Genomic DNA, 25,382 nt, shown 5'->3' with positions numbered 1-25,382 from the left:
TCTGTCGCGGGTTGCCTCAACAATGATCTCTGTGTGCCACTTTGGGTCGAAATATGCTAGATGTTTGGCTTCGTCCAGTGCAGTCTTGATGCAGAGGAACGCCTTGTGGCATTCGTCCATCTACTCAAATACCGCATCCTTCTGTAGGAGCCACCAGAGTGGTTCAGTTTGTGAGGCATAGTGCGGTAGATATCTGGCACAGTAACCGGTCATGCCTAGGAATGAGCGGACCTCCGCCCCCATGGTGCCGAGTGCCAGGTTGGCGATGGTGCTAACATTGTCCAGGTCTGCAGCCATTCCTGCATCTGCGAAAATATGGCCGAAGAATCTCACCGTCCTTTAAGTGATGTTACATTTTGCTGGATTGAGGGTTAGACCAGCCTCTTGCAGGGCCTTGCACATTTCCAACAACGCCTGGTCGTGCTCGTCGTGAGAGGTCCTGAACACCAGAATGTCATCACTGTAGATGGGGAGAATCACCTGACGGATGGCATCTTGGAATATCTCAGCGGCGGAGGAGATGCCAAAATGTAATCTCTTGTACCTAAAGATACTGTTGTGTGTTGCAAACATGGGGATTTCTCTTGAGTCAGGGTGTAGTTCCAGCTGGTGGTACCCCTGGTTGAGGTCAAGTTTCAAGAACGTGGTGGCCTTGTTCATGTGCACAACCATGTCCTCGATACTGGGGCCCTGGTGCCGCTCCCATTGGATGGCCGTGTTTGGGACTCTCATGTCGATACAAAGTCTAATCTTTTGGGTTCACCACTACTGGGGATATCCATGGCGTGGGCCCCGTGGCACGCTCAATGATGTAATTTTTGCAATACTTGAGCCAGTTACTGGGATATGGCCTCTTGAAGGTGGAATCCTACTCTGTGTGGGTGTTGTGACACAAGCGTGACTACCTTGCCTATGTGTAACTTGATGGTCTTTCCACTGAGTTTGCCCAAACCCTGGAACAACTGTCGGAACTTTGCCTGCAGGGCCTCTTTGGACAGTAGCATTGTAGTGATCAGGCACACTGAGTCTCTGGGTGTTTGTGGGCTCATGCAGGATTGGACAATATCGGTGTCCTGATAGTGGCTGTTGATGAGGCCCAATTGGTTTGTAGTTTTGTAGCTGAGGAGGAACCTTCCTTTGGTGGGGCTGCAAATGACATGGATCGTGACTTCTGTTGATCGTCCCTTGTGGAGCAACGTATGTTTGAGTTGGTCAACTGACTGTAGTAGACGGGAGGCACCCCATTGGAAAATCTGTGCACGGGACATGGACAGGATGTTTCTGTCAGCTATCTGCAAGAATTCCTGCTCTGCCATTATGTTTACCATGGCTCCTGTGTCGATCAGGAAGAGGTGTATTTTGTTTCCCATGTTGATGGCTACCTTCGGTGCTTCTTCCGCTTACTGGCTGTCTTGTATCCGGTTGACGTATTTGTCTGTGTACTCTTGGTCAACGTCGTAGTAGTGTCCGAAGTATTGGTCTGCCAAACTCATGCCATATTATGAGACGGGTATGGTGGGTTGTCATACTCGTCTCCGTGACGCATGAGTTGGGGGAGTTAGTCTTCCCCTTGGGTGCTTCCTTCATTGACTGACTCCTCAACCGCTCTCACATAGAGTCAAGGGCCGGGCATGTAACCCTGCTGTGGCCTGCCCCTGATTTGTGGAGGCGGGTATGTCCTGTTGACTTGCCTCCAAGTGTTCGTAGAGGCCGTTCTCAGGGTCGTGAATGGTCTACCCTCCCAACAGATGATTTGAAAATGGCCCTCCCTGCCACAATTTGAACATTGTTGTGTGAGTGCTGGGCATGTGCCTGTATGTGGGAAGGCCATACCACACCTATAACAGAGCCTTTGAGTCCGGACTGGTTGTTGGTAGGGTGGCCGGTTTGGGTACAGAGGCCAGTCGTCCAGTTTCTGAGTTTGCATTGCTGCTATTAGTTTCCCCTTATCCTGTTCCTTGGCATGGTTATTCTCAATGCACACCCTTGAACATCTGCCCACTCATAGAAAGAGCCTGTCCATCTCTATGACTTCATCAATGGGAATAGTTTTCTTCAGTAGTTGTTTCCTAAAGTTGGGGAGATGCATTCTTCAATTACACACAGTCTTATTGCCTCATCCTCGGAGAACTGAGCGAACTGACAGTGGACTGCTTTTTGGCATAACCCTATTATGAACTCATCAACAGTCTCCTGCACTTGTTGTGTGCATTGGTTGAACACATATCTTTCATAGTCACGGTTGGGTTGAATGACTAGCTTTTTGTTCAGGGTCCCTATTAAATGTTCATAGGTGTCTCTCTCTCTCCTCTCTTTTCCTCCAAGGTTTGTGAAAATATCAGGTAAGGTGGTCCACCCCTGCAGCTTTAACAAGATCTTGCAACCCTCCCCCCCAGCCACCTTGGGCCTTTGTCATTTTGAGGTGTCAAGGTAAAAGGGAGTGGTCTCCTTAGGAAGGCCACCCTGGACGTGGCTACCATGGGGTTTTGTTGTGCCCCCATGGCCTGTGCATCTGGCTCCTCCCTGGGTGTTGACATGGCCTGGCTCTGAGGGTGATAGGGCAAACACTAGGTATCCCTTGTCTTGAAGTCAACCCTAGGCTGTGGGGCGGCCACCAGGTGACACGGGCATGGCTTGCCTTTCGCAATGAATGTCCCCTAGTGAGCAAGCCCCACGTTCATGAATGGGCGCTCCTACCTTCAGAAATGGAGCACTTGTGGGAGCAGGCTGGCAGACTGCGATGCAGATATCCTCTGCAGGAAGCGCTGGCACCAATCAGGGCATTTGGAGTAGTAGTGGAGCGGGTGCGCCTCCAGGTACGGTGAAAAAAAATGCTCAGTGCCTCTGCGAGATCGCTGGCACAGCGGAGGGAGTTACGGCGGGATCGCCGGCACAGCAGTGATCAGGGACAGGAGAGTGATGCGGCAATCGCCAGCACAAAATCCTTGACGTATGTTGGAGTGGCGTGGTGGGGAATTGCCCCTTGAAATGGACCGGCAGCACTGGAGCAGGCATGGGCACCCCCCACTCCCAGGTTGGACAACGAGCGGGATCACTGGATGATGTAGGAAAATGGGCGGGATCGTCCCTCCCCCACAGACGAGTACCCAGCAGGATAGCTGGGTGCACCGGCACAGCAGGATCACTGGTGCCTGCAGTGTGTGTACACCAGGCAGACTGAGCTGGCACGTGCCAGCTGGAGAGTCAGTCTTCCAACATGACGTGTCTCTGTGGGCCAATGATACAGGGTCCACTGGCCTCATCACCAGTCGTTGCCTGGGGCTAGGCCGCACACAGTAAATCAAGACACGGGACACAGATGTAATGCTTTTTACTTTATTCCTAATACAACTGAGGAAACCCTGTAGGTCTCCCATACTCCCCCTTTTCCAGCCCACGTGCCTCCCTCCCAAGTGGGTCGGCTTAAAGGCAAACTAACCCCTTCCACTGTAACCCAGTGGAAGGATTATCCATGATAGAAATAAAAAGAAATCACTATTCTAGAGAACAGCACTAGAAATATAATGGGCCTCATTACAAGTTTGCTGGTCTGGTGACAATGGTGCTGGTAAGTTACCGGCACCGTTGTTACCGGACCGGCAAACTACGAGGTCTGCAGGCAAGTGCCTTTCAGCCCACCAGGTCTGACCTGGCGGGCGGAACGGCACCCGCTCACAGACCTTGACGGATGCACCGGCACCATTCATGAATGGTGCCGGTGCATCCGTCCTCCCCATTCCCATTGAGTCCAATGGGAATCAAATGAGAATGGGGAGTAATATTTTCCGACACCTGGGAATGGGCAATTACCGGGTCCGCCGGGGCTGTAATGCCCCGTTAATTGCCCATTCCCGGGCAACAGAGAATTCATAATTCCGGCGGCAGCCGCGGTGATATTTACCAGCACGGCTACCGCCAGGGTCGTAATGACCCCCAATGTTCCTATTTCTGTATGTTAGAAGAGTTCCCTGACCTACGCAAGAAACTGACAAATATTAATTTCAATTTCTTCACAAAAATGCCCTTCTTTCTGCAAACGTGGCTCACTTCTCTGCGATATTATTATTAGCCTGATAAGTTATTTATAGGAAAAACAGAAAGAACAGCCTGAAATGGTTAGCAGGAAGAATGCAAGTATGTTTGGGGCATTTGTTTTACGTGGATAGGTGGGTTCACAGCATTCTGTCATGATCTCTTGGGTTATGGAAAAGAGATTCTAATAGTCCAATATTGCATGCACCCTTATTCCGAGAAGCCCTATCAGAGCAGAGTATGTTTTCACAGTCTGCTCTCCCCTCACACAAATCCCCCTTCCCCCAAGGATAAATGTATCATCTAAACTAATGCATAAGTACAACTAGTTGTTGAAACTGGATTACCGGAAAATGTGTGGGATTATTGTTTTGTACCAACAAGTTCATCCAGCACTAGTTTTAAAGCACGTTAACTAGAGGCACTGATGGTTTGCAAACGCGATGGAGGGTGGTCAGTCATAATATTGAAAATAAAATGTCGAATTACATTAAATTCGGAAAAAAAATGTCAAAAAATAAAAAATCAAATTCTTTATTTTTTTATTTATATATTTTTTTGGGGTTCGGCATGTAAAAACAAAAGGTAAAAACAAAACAAAATTAAAAAAGGGGGGTTATGGGGAACTCACCCATTTCGAATAAAAAACGTATTAAAAAAGAAATTCCATTTTTTTTTCTAGTTGTTTTTTTTTTTGATTTTATGACTTTCGACATTTTTGGAGTCGATATTATGACTATAAACCGTGATGGAGCATATAGGTTGTGTTAAACCCCTTCAGTGAAGACTCCCTTAGACTACAAGGGTATATTGTAATGTGCGAGAGCAGCGTGCATGTTTTCCTGTATTCAAGCTACTGTGGGAGAGGTTCCCTTTTTTTCTTAAAATGTATTGTTTCATCCTTTCCAAGAGCCCCAAAGGTACATAACTAATCTGGAATATTCCGACTGTACTAGAAGCCTCTGGGCACTGGGAGGGTGGGGCTATGAAGATGGGCACCAGAACTGGGGGGAAACAATTCATCACGTGGAGGCGGCAGCCAACAGAGTTAATTAGGAGTTGCTTGCCAGTCTTTCCAGCAAATCGATTGGATTTTGAGACAAGCGAGCAGAATATAGCCATATTAGAAGTTCTATAACTGAGCCATTGGATTTTCCCCTCTGTACTGTGCACCGGTGACATTTATTCCTGTGCTTAGGGTTATGAAAGACTGATCCCTGCCACCCTGAACAGAGCTATTTTCTCTAAGACCCACCGCCCCGTGCTATGAATACTTGTGAAATTGTCCACAAAAGGCAAATGTTTTTGTTTGTCGATGTGGCTGTAGGTAAATCTCTGAGGAACAACAGAGCATTCATTGGCTTGCCATCTTGTTCATAAAACAGCAGCGGCTGCCGAATTGTTTAATTGGCGGGATGTCAATATTTCTGAAAAATATGGCAGAGAGACCGAGCGTAGTGAAGGAGCCTGAACCAACCAACAGGGTATTGGAGGAACAGGGCTCTCCCCCCGTGCCCCATGATAATGTTTTGAATAAGGGGTTAAAACGGTGGAATTTCCAGCACACTTTAGGTGAAAAATTGGGTAAAAAGTCCTGACAGTTTGCAATCCGTTCTCCAATGGAAGAAAGTCACCAAGAGTGCATAGGGCATTTCCCAACACATTTTCATGATGCCTTTGCCAACAATATATGACAATCTAAAAACATTTTCACGCTGTCTGTTCACATACATTTCTATGCTGGCTGCAACAACATATGCCAGTGTTCCCATATAAGGCCCTACTCACATTGGCTTTGTGCATAATGTCAGTAATGACACTATAGGCAAACATGCCCACACTGGTCCTGCCAATATGTGAAAGTATCTCCATGTCAGAACATACACCAATTGCCGCAGTATGAAAACATGTACAAACTGGCTGGACCAAAATGGCAGTCTAACACATCTTGCTTGTTTTTTTCATAAATGCCCAGTACAAAATGCCATGTCACAGTAAGAAATAGACAGACTTGCTGCACCAAAATAGCAGTCTAACCACACACTAACACATCATGCTTGCTTTATCATAGATGCCGAGTAAAAAGTAGCTAGCCTGGCTGCACCAAGATGCCAGTCTGGCAAGGTAATTGCACATCCTTTAATAAAAAAATAGACATGCTAGACTGGATGCAAAAACATGCTTGTCTAACTTTGTAATAAAAAAATTATAATTGCTTTATCAGAGAGGCTGAGAGAAAATGCAATGCCCAAGTAAGTAATAGATGTACATGGTGTACCAAAATGCAAGTGTAGCCAGTAATAAAACGCATCATGCTTGCTTTATCATAGATGCCCAGTAAATAATGACATGCCACAGTAAGAAATAGCTAGACTGGCTGGATTAAAATGCCAGTCTAGCTTGTAATAACAGTTATCATGCTTGCTTTACCAGAAGCACATTTAAAAAAATCTAATAATGCAGTCATCTTATTATGGTATTTATTGAGGATGGACCCAGCTTCGAGAAGCAATTGAGTGCTTTAGAGAGGTATACAACAATACAGGTGCAAAACTGAGTGCTTTTCAGAGGTAACAGAACAATTATGCAGCAGGGGTAGGATACAGAGAGGCACAGAGGTGGTGTACAGTGTGGCGGGGAGGAGAGAGGCGGACAGCGTCTAGTGAGTCAGGTGACGCAGGGGGCGAAGTGATCACCTAGTTATTGAGGAGGAAACTCCTTGAAGAGGTAGTGTTTGAGTTATTTTCTGAATTTTAGGAGCATGAGGGCAAGTCTGATGTTGACAGGGAGGAGGTTCCTTGATCTTGGGGCGTAGACAGAGAAGGCTTGTTTTCTGGGCCTTTCCTTTTTGCAGCAGTGGATTTCAATTCTGCACATGTACTGACTTCTGGTGGTGCACTGTCTGCTGGAGATACTGAGTTTCTATGCTAGGTAGCTGGGTGACTTACGGGTGACTGTCTTATAGATGATGCATCAAGACTTGAAGGTGATTTGTGCATGCAGTGGGAGCCAGTGATGGTCAATGAGGGCCACAGTGATGTGGTCATGTCTGCGTAGAGCATAGAGGTAGTGTGCAGCCGCATGTAGAGCACTTCCCATGGGCACAACAGAAGGAGACGGGAGGCCTTTGGAGGAGGGCTTTGCCCCCATCCAGGTAGGATAGGGCGAGTGCTTGAATAATGGATCTAAATCTGTCCGGAGAGAGGGATATTGCTGGCATGTATGATGTTGGCCCGATTGACCTGATGGTTGGAGGAAGAGAAAAGGGAGCTGGGCCTACATGCCTCTCCCAATGGCAGTAGTGAGTGGAGCAAATGCCATGCTATTGGCTGTCTCAAGGGTCCTGGAGAGAGATTGGAGCAAACACCATGCTCTTGGCCCTGTCAGAGCCGAGCAGAGAGAGGAGCAAAGGCCACGCTACAGGCTGGCCCCTCGGCCACGAACGGCCAGGTTCTATAGCCAGGAAAACAGGGCAGACCTACAGGCACTTGTAACACAGAGCGTGCTTTGACACCCGGCTTCTCGGGCAACAGTGCACTGGGCCAAGCAACCAGAGAGTTCTTGAGGCCTGCTCAGAGCCTTATGGGATGGCTAGAGTGGTGTGTCCCCTGCTTGGTCTGCAAATGGGTTCTTCTGGGAGTTATCAGCATAATCACACCTTCCCCATATATCTCCATCTAGGCCGCAGTACCTTCTGCCGTTGTGTGCTATCTTCTCCCCTTCCCTAACCCCCTCCCCAAAATTAGCAGCCCGGCCTGGGACAAACACAAAAGTGCACAACATACACGTTCACTAGCTAATTCACAAAGCCTTCACTTGCACACTCATACACTATAAGCTTGCTCATTCATATGTGCACCCAGAACTCAACCATACATCATACACTTGCTCATTCCTTCCCACACGCACACATACATATGTACATATATAATACTCTCTTCTTTCCTTCAGCCCTCCTGCTCCCTCAGCACACAAACAACAACCAGGAAGCAAAGTGTGTTTCCTGGTTCCTGTACATGTAAGCATGAGCCAAAGAGCTCCCAACTAACCAGCAGTCTTAATGTATGGGGAGGGGCAGGAGTACCACGTTTGCACATTAAAATGAGCAGTTTGCCAACCTGCATCCCTAATGGGCCGTGCAAAGCTGTGGAGTCAACCCCCACTTCCCTCTGTCTTGTATGGTCCATTGGACATGTGCACTGGGAAGCAGAAACGGTCAAAGGGAAACTGCCTTTTACTTTGGCAGTTTAAGCCAGCCCAGGAGCGCTCCCTCAGGTGCAGAAAGCAGCTAAGGAAGCACTTAGTCTTTGCACTGTGCTAGCTCAGTTCATCTATTGTGGGCAAGGGTACTGGCAGGTCCACCGCCACCACTGCCATAGGATAAGTAGAGAGTCTCCCCCAAAAACCCATATATTGGGTGCCTATCTCCTTTAGGTAACCCCTGAAACATGCTTGTTTGAGAACACCCCACACTTCATCCTTCCAGAGGGTACCCTTGGACAGGCTGAGGAAAAGGATCACAACCTGTCACCTGATGGACAGCTTTTCCTGTATTCAAACTATACGGACATCTCTAGCGCATGCCACCCATAGCCCCCATGTGAGGCACCCTTTCAGTGTTTGGGGTATGTGTGTGCCTGCCCTCAAAGGTCCAGCATAGAGGTACAGTTGCTAAGAATCCTGCAGCACTTTCTGACTGTCACTGTGTATAACCTGACATCCTTCGAGACTACTATTCAGTATTTAAGGATGCATGCCACATATTTTGCTGGACTCCAGCAACAATCTTTGTTTTCTCCTCTCCCTCCTTTAACAATCACAAGACATTGTGATTGCCGCTTTTAAGGGCTGGTCCTATCACGAGTCTGGCGTATTAACCCCCGGCTCAGAGCTGGGAGTAAAGATGCAGAGAAAATGCCAATTTTCTGTGCAGTTACCGCTGGTGGTATTACCAGACGGTAATTGTGCAGAAAATTGCCCATTGGCTCCAATGGACCCAATGGGGAATGGGGACTTACAGTTAGCACCCAACCCATGATCCGACGGTAATACCGCCGGACTGGGGGGGGGGCGCTAACACTAATAAAGTTGGGCAGTATCCCAGCCAGGATACCGCACAACTCATGATCAGGCCCAAAGAATTGACACACTTTAGGAAAACTGATGCACTACCTCTAAATAAATTCTTGTATGCCTATTCTACGATTCAGGTTTTTAATATATTCTGTCTTGCTTATGTGAGGGGGTGTCTTAATAAAAGCTCTGTTCAGTATTAACTACCACTTAAAGTTATTACTTAATCTAGCTTGATGAATTGGTGCATGTTATGTATTTTGGGAAGTTCATGCATGGATGCCCGGTTGGGAGCTCACAAGCTAAGTGCTAGTCTCTGACAAGATGCCAACCTGCATGCCACAATGTGTATTGCTGAAGCAGGGCTGACTCAACATTTCACTCTTCTAAGGCCGGTAAATTGAGTACAATTAGATTGGCCAATAACACCTGTTGTTACAGCGCTTCGAAGTGGGTGGAATCAGCCATTAATCTCTAGGCGTTATTATTATGATCTCTAGGTCCAAAAATGTTGGCTGGGAGATTCTGTTAGAACGAGATTTAGCATGGTCTAGCTACTATGGCTTTAAGAGAGAATTGTCCACCACCTATGTCTGTATTTTGTCCACTAGCTCCACTGACTCAAGGGGCCGGTTATCATGTCGTGCTCAGCTACATGCATCTCCTTGTGCGTGTAGGTAGTCAATTTGAATGTCGGGCTTTTTAGAGGAGAATTACATTGCATGGGCGAACCATGCCTTATGGCTTGGAATGCATTTAGTTGCCAGAGATTTTGTAATGAGAATGTTGTAGCCCCATTCTCAGGAAAATTGAAAATTCCGGCAACCAGACTGAATACCATTACTGACCAAAACTATGATTGCAAGAAGTACTGAACACTATCCATGTGGTGCATGTTATGTTTTGGAAAGTCTTCGTTTGCAGTTGTTCACTATATTATTGTTGACATGTTTAAAAGAAATTTGAAAGTCTGTGTATCTTTGCCATTTTTGTTATTTACTTGTCAAAAAACTCCAGGAAAATTAAGTCACAAAGCTCATTAAAAATGCGTTTGGACCATTTGAAGCAGGGCATCGCTTTGATTGGACGTGTATACATAAAGAATTACATATGTGTTGTGTTTTTTTCATTTAAAATATTCGCTCCCAGTCATGCTGATTGTGCCTTTTTTACAGGATGTCCCCCCCCCAAAAAAAAATACTGCTAAGCGAGGGAAGTGATTGCTAGTGCGGGTTCTTTTAACTTCTTCTGAATACTGCCAAGTATGTTTTTTTTTACTAGTTGTGAGAAACAAAACTTTATATGCAGGAGATAATTAAAATTATATTTTTCTTGTTATTGTGTCCTTCCATGTTAATAAAAATATTTGGAACAAAACAGGCATCACAAACAAATTTGACAGTGGCGCCACATGAAAGTGGGACTTTTGTCGCTCCACATATCTCAAAATATCAAATTCGTACAATAATTATTTAATTTATCTCATATATCGCGCTTAATAACACAGACCGTCTCTATGCGTCGGACTGCGGATTCGAACCTGTGTTGTTCTTTCTGCAATGTCTTGCTTCCAAGACAAACGCCTTGAACATTGCCAGGTCCAAAATTCCAACAGGGTCAAAAAGCCCATTAGAGTGAGGAAATTAAGGATTATATGGCATGGCACTGAGTTATCCTATTATAATACCTGCCTCTGTGCATTTGAGAGAATCCCGACTCTCCTTCATAATACTAAGAGAAATCAACATTATGATTACTGTCCACGACCGGTCAGTTATGGATCCATGAGAGTGAAAGCTTCCAGCGGGGAGGGAATAAAGTGAGGTAGACCCCATCGAAACATCATTCAAGGAACAAATCTCTGTGTCCCCTAAGGCAGACAAAGAAGACGATTAGAGCTAACCATGGACAGAACTCATGTCACTCAACTCCTTTCCAGCCAGACCCACCCACTCACATAAAACAACAACCAGTAAAACAAAATGAGCGCAACCACAAAACTAGTTGCATCTTGAGATTAGATCATGAAAATGATGAAAGTTGCATCACTGAAGGATGAAATGTGCATTCATGGCACATGAACTGTATCAGATGATATTATAGAGTATAATTTGCAAGCATGCAGAAGCTTTACAGTATTGCAAGGAAGTGGAGTGATATGAAGTTCGTGTTCTTGAGGCACTTCCTTGTCTTATTTGCAAAAACTCCAACGTGAATCACTTCACCATAGGGAAAAAGAGGACAACTCTCAAAGATTTTCCAGGGATAAGTGTGATTTACAGCTGGAAAGAGTAAAAATGTGCACACAAGTAAAATTACACAAGATTTGCACAAGTTAAATTCGATGTATCGTACCGTATTGTAATTGCCATTTGGTCTCGGGAGGACAGTTCAGGGGCAAAGCACTCGTAATGGAAGCAGCAGAGCATCTCAGGTTCGATCCCCGGGTTCACGCTTATAATCCTCAAGACACAGCCCGCCTTAAGGGCAGCAGCGCCCTGGGCGACTTAACGCCCCCACGTGCCCCTGGTTAACCGGGGGCAGAAGGGGGCAGCGCCAGGATGGGGCACTTTATTTTATTTTGTTGTTGTCCTTTTCAACCTCCTCGCTCCGGCGAGGAGGTAATGATATGAAAAGGGCGTCAGCACCCTATTGTCATTCAATGAGCCCACCGCCACGGGTGCATTCAATGACAATGAGACGCCTGCCACACCTTATGCCGCTACGGGGGGCTAAGGGTGCCTTTTGTCATTAGAGGCACCCACGGCAGAGGGGCGCATTTGATGACAATGGGGTGCTTACAACAGTACCTTATTGTAATTGAATACGCCCGCTTCCGCAGGCGCAGTTGACAGCAAAGGGCCACCTGCTGTGCCTTCTCCCACGGCGCCAGGTCAGGGGAGCCCTTGGGGTACTCGCATGTGCTGGCGTTGTGGGGGCTAAGGGCTCCCTGGGGTACTCGCCCCCCCAAGGCCAGCTCTGCCTCAACGTATTAATCACGTTATAAATAACCAATTACAATTTGTATAGCACTTTTCACCGTTGGTATGGTCTCAGCGTACTGTTGGTTGAAAGCCCTCAGGGGACCGAAGTTCAGGTATGGGAAATTCATCAGAGGCATTTAGAATGTGTGTGTGCATTTTAGCCAGTATGTAGGTAGGTAGGGCTGGCCAGTCACAGCTAGCTACCCTTGTTGAGCTAGCATGTGGATGGGTGCTCAAAGGTATTCAGGAGAGTGTGTGAGAGCAGGAGACTCAGGAGACTGCAGCTAGGCCAAATTTCTGTTGTAGGGATAGTTGCATTCTTATGGCAGGGGCGTTGTGCGATGTGTCTTAGAGTAGGAGATGCATGCTGGTGGGTGGCCGTGCCTTTGGCTATCTTCCAATACGCATGGAGTGTGATACGCACCTGTGTGTCCTGGGTGGTTTCTTGCTTTCATGGATGCAGCTGAAGATAGCCATACATTGCCAAAGCTTGCCTGCACTCTGATATTCACCTAACACTACACAATGGCTGCAGCACCTAAATTCAATCCATTGGCTACACTCTGATATTCACTTAGATTCAATACATTGGCTGCATTCTGAAATACTTGTCTTGATTCAATACTTTGTCTACCCACTAAAATTCACCTAGATTGAATACATCAGCTTACACTCTAAATGCACTTCATTTTAATACAATGGCCCTCATTACGAGTTTGCTGGTAATGTGATGGTGATTCCGGCAACCACAACCATGGAATCACTGGCACATCACAACCCTGCGGGAGCGTGCAAACCGGAATGCCGGTAACTGTGCATCCGGCATTATGGAAACACAGTCACCATCCACTAAAATCAGTGGCCCCGTCATCAAAAATGCTGGTGGCACTGTTACTGGTTTGTCTCAGATGGAAACACTGGCAACAGAAACACTGTGACTGGAAACGTCATCACAGGAACTGGAAGCTCACCTGCGAGCAACTTGAAAACACACTCCACATCAAATCACCTACTTCCTGTTGCCATCCACACGCGTTGACTCCGGCATCCTAACAGCAGGCATGTGTGTCCCTGATGTGCGGCAACGTAAGCCATGTTTGCCCAAGCAAGAACGTACCATGCTGATGGACACTATAGTGCAACATGCTGGGAAACTGTTTGCCCCAGGCGGAGGACACAACTATGTAAAAAGGGCATCTGGCAGGAGGTGGTGGAGAAGTTGTCAGCTGTGTGTCCCTTACAGTGCACTCAAAGAGGCTGCCATAAGCAGTGGGATGACCTCTGCCTGAGGGTCCACAACCTGCTGTCAGCCCACAGGAAGGAATGCCTGGCCACTGGAGGTGGGACAGCCTCCCCAATAAGGCTCCTGGCATGGGACAAGAAATGCAGCAGTGTGCTGCACCTTGAAGGGATTGAGCGAGTGGGAGCCACGGAGGCCAGGGTATGGACACATGGTGTAGGCAGTGAGTACAATACCAAAACAAATATGCACAGTGGACAGGCAAATGAAATACACACTACATGGAGACATGTTCAACTGCATGCCACCAAACTACATCCAACCCATAGAGTGGACAACAAACCATGGCCGCTTCCCATGGGTACACAAGCATTGCCCCCCAAACATCCAAACACACATATGGCCACATGACTTTTGGTCATGTGCACAAAATGATGACATGACAATCAACACATACATGAGGTACATTCCCGACCAAGGTGGCATGCATGCACCACAAGCAATGTGTCCCGTAACACACTCACATGCACGCACGCATCAGAGCCGTCCTGATGTCATTACTCAATGCACAGGCATAATGTCACACAATGTATGAACTGCATGTTGCAAGGCCATAAGATGTCACAGAGATGAATAACGGCATGCCATTCTCACCCCCACAGGCACCTCGTCCGACCATGATCAAGGTGGGCCAAGCACATCCCAGCCACCCACACTGAGGATAAGAGCCACGCACCACACCACCACTACGAAGGACACAGCAGCACCTTCCACACAAGCCACATGCCCTGTGAGCATGTCGCCTGCACCTGCAGAAGCATCACCAATGGCCACAGAGCCTCAGCCAGCTGCCCCTGAACAACACCATCAATGCCGAAAGAAGCACAGACAGATGCCCTTGCAGCAACACCAGGAACAACCATGGAGGCAGAGACGGCTGCCCCCGACACACAGCAGAGTGGGCCACCAACACAGCCCCTCCCCCACCAGCCTCCCATATATACTGGCACCTCGACGGACGACGGTGCCGGGCAGGAGTGTGCGGACACCATCGAAGGGTCACCAGAAAACAACCTGTACCACTGTTCAGCCCTCAGACCTACACAGCCCACAGACCTACACAGCCCACCTCCACCACTGATCCCCATTATCTGTGATATGGATGCGTGCATAAGGCAAATCGAGGCATGGCATGAGGAGATGGACGGATTTGTGTGCCAGCAGCTCAAGGAGACCAGGATGATGTGGGAGAGTGTGCAATCCACCGGCCGGCACTGTGCCCATGCCCTGAGCCTCTCCTCGTCCACAATGACCCTGCTTGCACAAAGGGTCCGGGAGGGGAACGAGGCAATTCTGGCACAAGCTGAGTCTCTCACCTTTTCCCTGCAGGCAGCCCTAGAGAGCAGGGAAACAGAAGGTTCTGACCCCCCCTCAACCATCACCATGCCTGCCAGTTCCCAACAGAGCAGCCTAAGACGCCGATCCCTGCACTTGGCAGGGTCACCGAAGAAGGGCTGGTCCAGTGAAAAGAAGCCATGGAAGTGACCCAGTACCAGAGCTTCAGTGACACTACTGCATATTGAGGGGATGTTTTGCGGAGGGTGTGTTTGCGGGGCTAGTTGGGGAGGGGATGGTGGGGAGGGCTAGTTGGCGAGGTTGTGTTTGGGAGGGTTATTTGGGGAGGGGTTGGTGTGGAGGCTTAGTTGGGGAGGGGGCGGTGGGACACACATTTGGTTATGTTTGTTAATTCAAAATAAACGTGGTTGTGCAAAGACAATTACGTCTGGACATTCAATTTGGGAAGTGGTGTGCTTTATTAATGTGCTTCATCACATGCAGTGTGTGCCATGGGTTCTGTGCAGATGATGGGTGCTCAAAAGTAGTTCTCAATGAGTTCTCAAAAGTAGTTCTCAGTGAGTTGCATGCCATTGTTCATCTGTATTCCCCTTCTCATCTTCCTTCTCCTCCACTGCCATTCAGCCTCTTTCCACTGATGCAGCTCCTGCTCATAAAGCTACACTCCTGCATGCAGCACCTCCAGGTCCATGACTACAGCTACGAGAGGCAGCATGGTTGTGTTGGGAAGTGTATGTGGTGTCGGTGTGGTCCTTTTTTAGCAGTCCCTGTCCTCATTGTTTGCAGCTGGGTGCATTGGGTGCACCTCAGGCCTGTTCCTCCACGCTTGGGCCTGGTTACCACCCTGCCTTGCTGGTGTTTCCAGCACGGTTTTCCCAGTGGCACTGGCATTTTCGTGCCAGTTTTTCCTGGAAAAACGCTGTCGCAATGCTGCCTTATTTCTGGGGTGCCGGTGTTCCCAGCACTGCTTCCGGAGGGTCACGCTGTTTCAGTTCAATATGCTAGTGGCAACGGTAGCACTGTGTCCGCTGTTACTGGCACCTTTGTTTTCAGCATTCCCGCTCGTAGTGCTGCTGTCTTGGAGAATGTCATTGATCAGAATTACTGGAACGTTGTTTCCGGACTGCCACACTTGTAATGAGGCCCATTGGCTACACACTGAAAATCCCCCAGTTTCAGTGCATGGGCTGCACTTTAAAATATTCACCTCGATTCAGTACATCGACTACACTCTAACTACACCTAGATTCAGTACATTGGCTGTGTTCTGAATGCACTAAATTCAATACATTGGCTACACTGTAGTATGCCTCTAGATTCAAGACATGGCAATTCTCTAAAAAAAACAAAATGGTGTGTAATTATAACTTCCAAGTCCACAATATATGCTTAAATATGTACGTTACACTTCCTATCTTTCAATCTAATGGTATAGGGAATGGCCTAAGTGCACGAGCGGATGTGATTTTGTCTGAGCATAACATGAATAACATGCATGGAAAACATATTTTAAAAGTTAAGTGAAATCAAAGCTAACACATAAGAGCTCTTTTTTGCTGCACTCCTTATGTCTACCATGCGATTCAGTAAAGTGTGCATTTATATGTTCAAAATTCAACTGTGTGATTTGTTTATAATAGTAATCCGTTATTTATATACCACTTTTGCTAAAGAATTTTACATCGAACACTTTTAAATACAAATAGAAATACTAATAACTTAGCGAAGTTGGTACTCATTTCATGAATTCAGAAGAATTAAAGTTTCAGATGGCCTTCCCAGGTTTCAAGCCTTTGGCCTGCAGATCACACACAGATCTGAACAGTGACCATTTAACCCACTGAGCTATCGCCCCAAAATGATATATTTGTTCCTATTACACCAATAGTGTATGGCACGAGTAAATCATGCATATGTTGCACCTGGTCCTTTAATACCATCATCTGCAGTTTATGACCACATGTAAGATGAAACAACGCGTGCTATAAATTGCACAAGTACAGCCTCATCTTTGTTATTTAAGCAAAAACATGTTCACTTCTCTGCTCCCAGCATCCTAGAAATCAATAAAACCAGCTTTCCTACTATCAGAGCAGATCCTATTTATTAAGGTGGGGCTTAGCAACAAACCTTGGCAGTAAATCGCCTGCTCTTCTTTGTTTACAAGCTGAAGTCATATTCAAGGATCACACGGCTAGTGGGTGTGTGATTTATACTGCATTATACACTTAAAGGATATTTTCTAAGCTTTAAATAGTCATGTATTTCTAGAACCGGTTTTCTGGATCTGGCCCATTTGCTCGAGGTCCATCTGTTTGCCATTTTTTAACACATTTCCTCGCAAATTGATATGGCGCGTTGGGTTCAGCTATTTAATTATGGTGAGGGGATCTGGGCGAATATGGGGTCTCCCCCCACATTTTATTTGTGAGGAAAAATCTTTAAAACATCATAAATAGCGAACAAATGTGCCTCGAGCAAATTTTCTGGAACAAACATCATGGAACCGTTTTTATTATTCATAATTGATATGCAGGGGAGTAGCAGGCCCTCGAATTGTTAGGTGGGGGGGGGGGGCAATGTATTCCGCCCAACGTTGCTCCCAACACAATGCAACCAAACCAACATTGCTGCAGGACTAGGGGCCGCAGCCGCCAAACCTCATATCAATGAATCTTATTAAACCTTTTTAAAAACAGCACCTCATTTGCCCGGTTTTAGAAACGCAATTGCACTCCAGCTCAGTTGCAGTGTGTATATTGTGTAATCTGTAAAGACAATTTAAAGAAAAGCGTACATGTTTTTCCCATTGGTATGTATTTGCTCAAGACAGCACCAAAGCATCTTTAATTAATTAACCCCATTCCCACCCATGCATGCATTGAAAAGCGCGTGGTTGTCTGTAGAGAGATTCTCGCCTTGCAAAGAATGAATAGCGCCATTTTAAAATAAGAGAATGGCAGGTCATCTGATCATCTGCGAAGTTTGTGTAGCTCAGAAGACCCCTCCCCCTTCCAAAGCCTGCTCTGCGCCATTTTCTCAGAGAAGTGACTCTATGGTATTTGGCAGCTTAGTGGAGGGTTACCCTTCCACTTCAAAGGCCGGAGGAGCCCAGTACAGCTCTGATGGTCTGCTTTTAACAAAGGACAATGCAATGCTGACTCTCCATGGCCTGCACCAGTCTGAACTCCTTCTACCCTTACCATACACCCCATGAGGCTAGTTGTAGCCCAACATGTTTAACTTGCTAAAAGACCTTGCAGTGAGAAAAGGGGCGGGTACGTAGGCGGCATCCACTCAGTGCTTCATCCGAGGGGGATACATGGAGGTGGGTAATAACGATGACACTGAATACTACAGCACTTAGAAACCCGACGAATGTGGTATGAAGAACTACGACAACACAAAATGTCTATTATAACCTTGCATTCCCCAAGCTAGAAACTGGGTAAATAAGTCTGAGGCCCATCTCGCTGGTTCCTACACCCCAGTTGCCCGGCCAAGCCCACCCCTCTATTGCAAAGCCCTCACATCCCAATTTCCTTTGAACCGTTTTCTCATTTGAATCCATGATAAAAATGACTTTAAAAAAAGAACTCAACTATCAGTGGGCTGTAGAAAACGTGATCTAGGCTTACATGTCCTTTCAAAGTTATTTTCAGGGAAAGATAAACATATTGTTTGCAGTTTTCATGCACATAGTCCAAGGGTCTGCACCCTGAGGATCTCAGATGTTCTGGACTACGACTCCCATGACCCCTTATTGTTGGCTCTGCTGGCTAGGGCAGATGGAAGTTGTAGTCTAAAACACTGGAAAGCCAAATGTTGCAGACCGCTGACAAAGGTATGTTTCCTTTCTCTAAATTACTGACACGGGTCATCTACCCACACTAGTATACAAGTGTGGCTCCCTTTGGGAATGGTAGACAGGTCCCTGTATAAGAAGTGGTCACATCATATTGCAGATAATGCCAGCAGGAGATACTGCCTGCTCCACAGTCCCTTGCAGATAATGCCAGCAGGAGATACTGCCTGCTCCACAGCCCCTTTCCGCCAGACGGTAATGACAGTGGCTTTGCAATCAATACCCTATCCAGCTGTATTGAGTTAGCGTCCACAGGAGGCAACAAGCAAAGACATGCAATGCAGTTTACTGAAAACGAAGAATTACCATTGGACGAGGTCACCGGCTTGTTTGTGAAATGCAAAACCACTGTTGATAGCCAATTACTGCTGAACAGAAATGATGCTATACGGTTTAAGTGTCAAAGGTCACTTGTTTTAAGTATGTATGTATGTATTTATTTATTTAAAATATATGTATAGTGTGCTATCCGGCCCGAGCGTATCGATGCTCTGTTATAGGTAAAACAAGTACAATTTCAATAAGACCCCAAAACAAAATTTCTATAAAACAGGAGCAGTATATCCAAAGTTCTCCCAAGCAAGAGCATTCATTGATCTGGGTGAACTAAAGAGAATAATGGACTCTTAAGGGCATCTCGAAAGCAGAATGCTGATCGAGTTGGTGGGGAATTCCAAGCATGGTGGGGGCTGCTGCTGAAAAAACTCAGCGGGACTATCAGGAAGGCTTAAAATGGGGAAGAGTTTGCCCTAAAACATCTTGGCCACTTTTTGCAGCTGGACCCTCAAGGAAATCAAATGTTTAGACCCCAGATGTGTGGTTTGGGACCCCTACCTTACAAGTGACACAGCAAACCTTGAAAAGTGCATGAAAGGAGCGAACAGCCCATGAAGGGAGAATAGGATGGAATTAATTTGCCCACATGTTTGAGTGCTAGACCCAAGATGGGCTGCCTAGTGCAATACTGTTTTCAAAGGAGCTAAGGAAACTGCTGGAAGTCATAAGAAGATGGAATTAGTGCCATCCTGGCAAGATAGAAGAGACTGGGCGGCAGTGGAAAAAACTGAGGGAGGTAAAAAAGTTTACTTTTTCTGAGAAGAAACAACTGATTATAACAGCACTGAGCCAAATGGGGGATGTCAACTTTAAGAATCAAGTAAGATGTTACAGAGGACAGTAGGGTAGGCATGGGCATAATTTTAGGGGGGGCAGGGGTGTTTGTCCACCCCAACTTTCATAGCACACCTTTTTCTCCCCATTCATTTGGCTGGGGCACATTTACTTCAGATGCCATGTCCCCCCCAACATTTTCAGCAAAGTTACACCACTGAGGGTAGGAGTGATCCTGAAATCCCAGGGTGGAAATAACCAATCCTGAAAATGTGAATTAGAGGGTGAAGATGAAGAGATCAACCCAAATTCAGTTTGTTTTATGAGGGTTTAGTTGCAGGGGAAAACGGGGCATCCAGGTGTCGACAAGGCCATCCCGTTGGGCGGAGTATGTCAACAGAAGGGCACACATTCAGGCAGAGTTGGTTGCCATCAGCATGCTGATGCGTCTCATCCCAGACCATGCATTAGATATCCGCGGGGCTCCATGCAGGGGTTGCCCATCATAGGAAGCAAGCTGGCTCCCTGGGGCACCTCGCAACACCTGGCAAGGGGTCCAACCTGGCTGAACCCACCTAAACAAACCATATGCCCTTCTGCAGAATGGAAGTGAACCAGGACAGGACAGTCCCAAGCAGACTAATCCGGTGGGATTCGATGTTTAGCAACACCCTATGGTCCCCACAGTCAAACAATGGGGAGATAGTCAAAAGCACAAGCAAAAATACCCCCACCTGTATTCAGGATCTACATTGCAATGCCCAACACATGTCACACAGCCGTCTGAGTGCTACAGCAAGGACACAGGTCCGATTCATTGCCCGAAAACAACTCACTCAGTGAAAGGTGACCGGCAAGTTGATCTGCTGTGCGTGCTTCCAGAAGCTTGCTGTAGTATCTGAAGTTCACACATATTAGCAGGAAGCAGGAAGGACTCTGGAAGCCAGTAAGTATAAATAGGAATAAGCTTTTTTCAGTCACAGGGCTTAAGTAAGCAGGGAGGTGGGAGCTATGGTAGATACAGCCTTCTATGTTTCATCTCCCATCCTGTGTGTCCCAACCGTCACTCCTGGAACCGTGTGGTGACATAGATTTCCAGGCCAGCTACCATTCTATGGCTTGCATTGTGTACATCAACGCAGGCCCGATGCTACACTTTCCAGAAAAGGTAGGGCAGTGATAAGGTGATGGTAAGCCTTGTCTTGGGGTCCAAACTGATTTTTCTTGGAAGCAGCAGTAGCTGGCCATTTATTTTAGCGCACCTGGAAAGAAAGGCAGACTCAAGGAAGCATTGATGAAAGGTAACCAGTATAAAGTCACGTGATCGGAGGATAGCACAGGGGCAATGTGCTGATCTTGGAAGGAAGACCACACAGAGCTTGGAAATCGAACTCAGGTATGGTATTAGGCGTGTTATAAAAAAAACAATTAAATAAATAAATAAGTTCTATAAGGATACGCTTTCATACGAAAAGGAAGGACACCATTCAAATAGGGAGTTGATTTCTTTGTTAAAAGAACAGAACACAAGTCTGAGTAATAAAATGAGGATTAAATGTCCCAACAGGGGGACGAATGAAAGGAAATAGTGTCAGTGGAAAGTGAGGTTTTCTTTAATGAAACTGAAGTTTAATGCCATTTCACCTCTGTCAGAGAAATACAGAATAAAGGAATCAGCCAATGAGGAGGAACATTCCATCGGAGTAGAAATAGCATGACTCCATTTCTGAATGGCTCAAATAATTTCCAAGGATGGTCAGGAGAGGAAGCAATTTCAGACATAAAGAAACTAGGTTTTGCTGCAAGACAAAGGGGAGAAAGGACAGGAGCAGCAAATGCCAGTTCACCAGTGTGGCCTGAATGCGTGGTAAGCACATGTAGTGGGCGCCGCTATAGCTGGTACTAGACTATGATTTTTAAAAGCAGACAGCATTGAATAAATTGGCATTTGCTTCCATTTTGAGCAGAGATGTTTCCTTTAATGGGGATTGCTGGTGATGATGACCACGACCACTGGTATTTGTCTTGCCGCTCTTTGTAATGTATTTGGCGTTGATATTGGGCCTCTTTACCTGGGAATCAATGGAGTGCTGTGCATGTGGTTGAAGGAAACACATGAGTTACGGAAGGGGCTTCACAGAACGCTGCATGGGTTTTTCCAGCCATGGGTGTGGGATCTGATTTGCAAACACAAGGAGCCTACGTGGCGCCTGGGTATTGACTGAAGATTTTGGACGCAAATGCCTTACTAAAGTACAGGAGCTTTGGCGCGGCTCGCATCGGCTCAGTGTTCCAGTAGGCAGAAGCATAGCAAGAGAAGGCCTGCTTCCTGTTTTTCTCTTCCCCTTGCACCCCTGTTCCATGTCAAGCCCGCCAATGGACTGACTCCCGAAGGAGTGCGACTCACCAAAGCTACAGAGTTTTGCAGCTGGGTGAGCAGGAGTGAAAACGACGGTTGTCTTATAGGTAATGCAGGCAGTCTTAAGGAGTATTAGTCTGGAAGAGGACATTGAGTCTCGGTGCTGCTTTCCACCAAAGTCTATCAGTATTCGGTTGTTAGTAATAGGTATGGTGCCATCTGCGGAAATTCCCTAACTATGCTGCAGGTCCTCACACTGCCCTTTCCATATGATGGTGTGCTATGCTCTTTGAAGTGTGCATTTGTTCACTCCACAGCCAATTGCATGATTTCTGCCTGTTCATTTTACTTTCATACATCCATGTATCTCTGGGGGATGGCAGAAACGATCAGGATGTTTAAAGCACGTGTATGTACCAGAGTACGTGGGTTAACCAAGCAATATTGTGATTACTGACCCATTTTAGGTGACACAGAGGCCGGGATCCCACAAGATGCGATGTCTTTTCAGAATTAGCTTTGTTCCAAAGGATCCAGTTGATCTTCTGAGGAGAGATCCAGTGGCATTTGAATATCTGTATGTACAGGTAAGCCACCACTTTCCCAATACAGTATTCATCAACGTGAGTGAGTGAGTGATTGAGTGAGTGAGTGAGTGAGTGAGTGAGTGAGTGAGTGAGTGAGCGAGCGAGCAAGAGAGGGAGCGAGTGAGTGAGCGAGCAGAGTGCTCAATTTGTCCCATGTTGGGCATGCTTGCCCTCTCTTCTGCGCTTTTTGCCTGTAATCTAGAATTTGCATTCTAGCATTCACACGCACTTAGGTATTTAGGGACGTGTATAGTGCAAACCTAGTTAGAGAACAGCGGAACACTCGATTCGTGAGGGTAAGGGGACATAGTAGAGGAGAGTAGGGTGGTGAGGATGCCTCACTGTCATTTACTGGTCTGTAAGTGGTGCAAGAAGGCCTGCTTGGAAGGTGGGAGGGTAGAAAGCATACAAACTGGAGAGACTCGGGAGGATAGCTTAGGGGCAAAGCGCTCGCCTTGGAAGCAAGGCGACGCGGAGCAACACTGGTTTGAGCCCCACATCCGCGCTTATAAACATCTGGGTATTAAGGGCGTTATAAATAACAAATTAAATGAATGCAGGTGGGGATAGATGCAGATAAGGCTACAGAGGGGCTGTGCTGGCGTTTTTAGGGAGCTGGCAAGTGCTGATGCAGGCAGGGTCAGGTAGGGTCAGGTAGGGAAATGATTGGTTTAGGCTCTGGTGGTGTACATAAGCTGTGTCAGGAGGAGGTGTGACTAGATTAGGGTGTGGGAAGTGACAAACACCGGGTGGGCTGAAGACGGGGAGAGGTTAGGAAAGGTTGGAGTATAGAGTTACAAGAGAGGGTACAGGCATGGGAGAGTGCGTGTGGTGAATGCAACAATGTATGCAGGGGGCGTACATCTTATACTCCGGGGTTTCTGCTGCTAGTTTGTGACTGAAGGACAGAAAGGAATAAACTTACAATCATCTTTGCAAGTGTCTGCTCTCCTCTCCCATAACCAAAGCATCCCTCCAACCCCCCATGTACTGTGATGGGAGGCAATTCTCATCTGCTTTCTTCACAGTGAGTGTCTGCTACAATCACACATGTGCACCATTCATTCAACAGATGACTAAGAATCACTGAATAAGCCTCACGGTGGAACCACCTCCAGTTTAGTTGTGCTCAAAGGTGTACATTATGATATGATGTGATATGATATGATATATGATATGATATGGCATTTATAACACGCCTATACACAAGAGTTTCAAGTTGTGATGAGGCAAGGAAGGAGAAACAAAGGGAGGACAAAGACAACGATCTTACTTGGCCCAGAGACATTGAGAACCCGCAAGCGCAACCCTGCTAAAACTGCATAACTGCAATGTACATCAGAGCCATTCCTCCACTGCAGAGCTCTGCCGGCAGACACGTCACTCCTCCTCTTCCCCTTGCAGGTGGCTTTACTGCGGTGCTCAAGTTACAGGTCCGCGCTTTGGCTGCTGGATAACTCATGAGAAGGAACGCAACACAACCCGGGCCATCATCTACCTCACCTCATCCAGCTCCCAGGCACCCATTGAGTTCTACGCAAAACCCTCACCCAGGCTATAATCCCATCATTCCACTCGGCTCCACGCTGGCCGGTCATACATTCCAGCTTCTGTCATTGACATGATGCTATAGCTATATCAGTAGCACACACCCAAAGGAGTCACAGGGTCCTATCCTCAACCATGTGCACATGCAAACACTCACATGTGAGTCAGCAGAGAAGCTGGAAAGAAACGCGGCCACACACAGTGAGGCCTCTGTGGAAGAGCATTGCCACAGTCGTAAAAGTATGGTGCTCGTATAGGCAAGTTAGAGCACAGACCAGCTTGCTAGTGTTCCAAATGTTTGCCACTCAAGCCCGTCTCCCGGGGGCAGAGTGGAGATTGAGAAACGGCTGAGAAAGTCGGGAAACTGCTGGGAAGGAGAGATATGCTTTACCTAGAACATATTTACATACATTATTATTACCCAATCGAAATTGGTACTCAGCTTATCGACCTCGGAAGGATGAAAGGCTGAGTCGACATTGCCAGAATTTATAGCTACGACCTGCAGATGAAACACAGATTGCAGTAATGAGCGCTCAACCTGCTGAGCTATCTTACTGGTAGCATTCTCAAAAATACTAGGAGGGCGTAAATTACTATAAGAAATTCGGGCCGTGAATGTTCGGCGGGGCGGGGCAGTGCTTGCCACTGGGATTTTGACAAGCAGTCGAACGCGTGATTGTGGCAAACGCAGACAGGCGTGAATGGCAGACACACCCTAACCTTTTTGTCCCTGAACAGTGGGCATGAGACTCTATGCCTTATTCTGATGAGCACCTGATGACGATTCTGTTCTTAGGAGAAAGTGTTGCAGCTTGGGTAATTCACACCTGTTCTGCTCATTACCAAAAGTGGCTTTCAATTGAAACAAACAGCACTTCCTTTTTTGTAATGCCAGTTTCGCGTGAGGTCTGAAAATCTTCACCATAACTGTCAGGTCCTGAAATGTGTTGGAAACGCACATATTGTTCTGTGGTGCTGGCACATTCATGAACTCATTCAAATACTAGGGGTGGAACTACAGTACCTCAGTCAGTGGCTGTAACAGGCTCGAGCCTTGCTACGCTGCTCACGTCCTTTGTCTCTGCATGTTCCCAACATGTCACCACAATAAGAACACACACGTCCAGCTAACATATCGGTTTCACTCTGCACCGGAAAACACTAATGGCCGTCAGCGCTGTTTTCTGTATTTACCCAACTCGGAGTAGAACCTGGAAAAGGATGC

General features: G+C 46.8%; 1 protein-coding gene across 5 annotated transcripts in view; it reads left to right on the top strand.

Annotated features, from left to right (window-relative positions):
* Positions 1-25,382, top strand: part of FRMPD4 (FERM and PDZ domain containing 4) — a 1,539,383-nt gene that overhangs the window by 1,326,687 nt on the left and 187,314 nt on the right. For all 5 annotated transcript variants that reach the window (XM_069639729.1, XM_069639730.1, XM_069639731.1 and 2 more), the window contains one exon: positions 22,487-22,606. In XM_069639729.1, coding sequence (XP_069495830.1) covers positions 22,487-22,606 — 120 coding nt within the window. The remainder of the gene's footprint in view (positions 1-22,486; positions 22,607-25,382) is intronic.

Source organism: Ambystoma mexicanum, chromosome 7q (genome assembly GCF_040938575.1).
Source record: "Ambystoma mexicanum isolate Mex_15411 chromosome 7q, UKY_AmexF1_1, whole genome shotgun sequence".
Taxonomy (NCBI): Eukaryota; Metazoa; Chordata; class Amphibia; order Caudata; family Ambystomatidae; genus Ambystoma; species Ambystoma mexicanum.
Note: the sequence above shows the minus strand (reverse complement) of the source record. Positions and strands in the feature narration are given on the sequence as shown.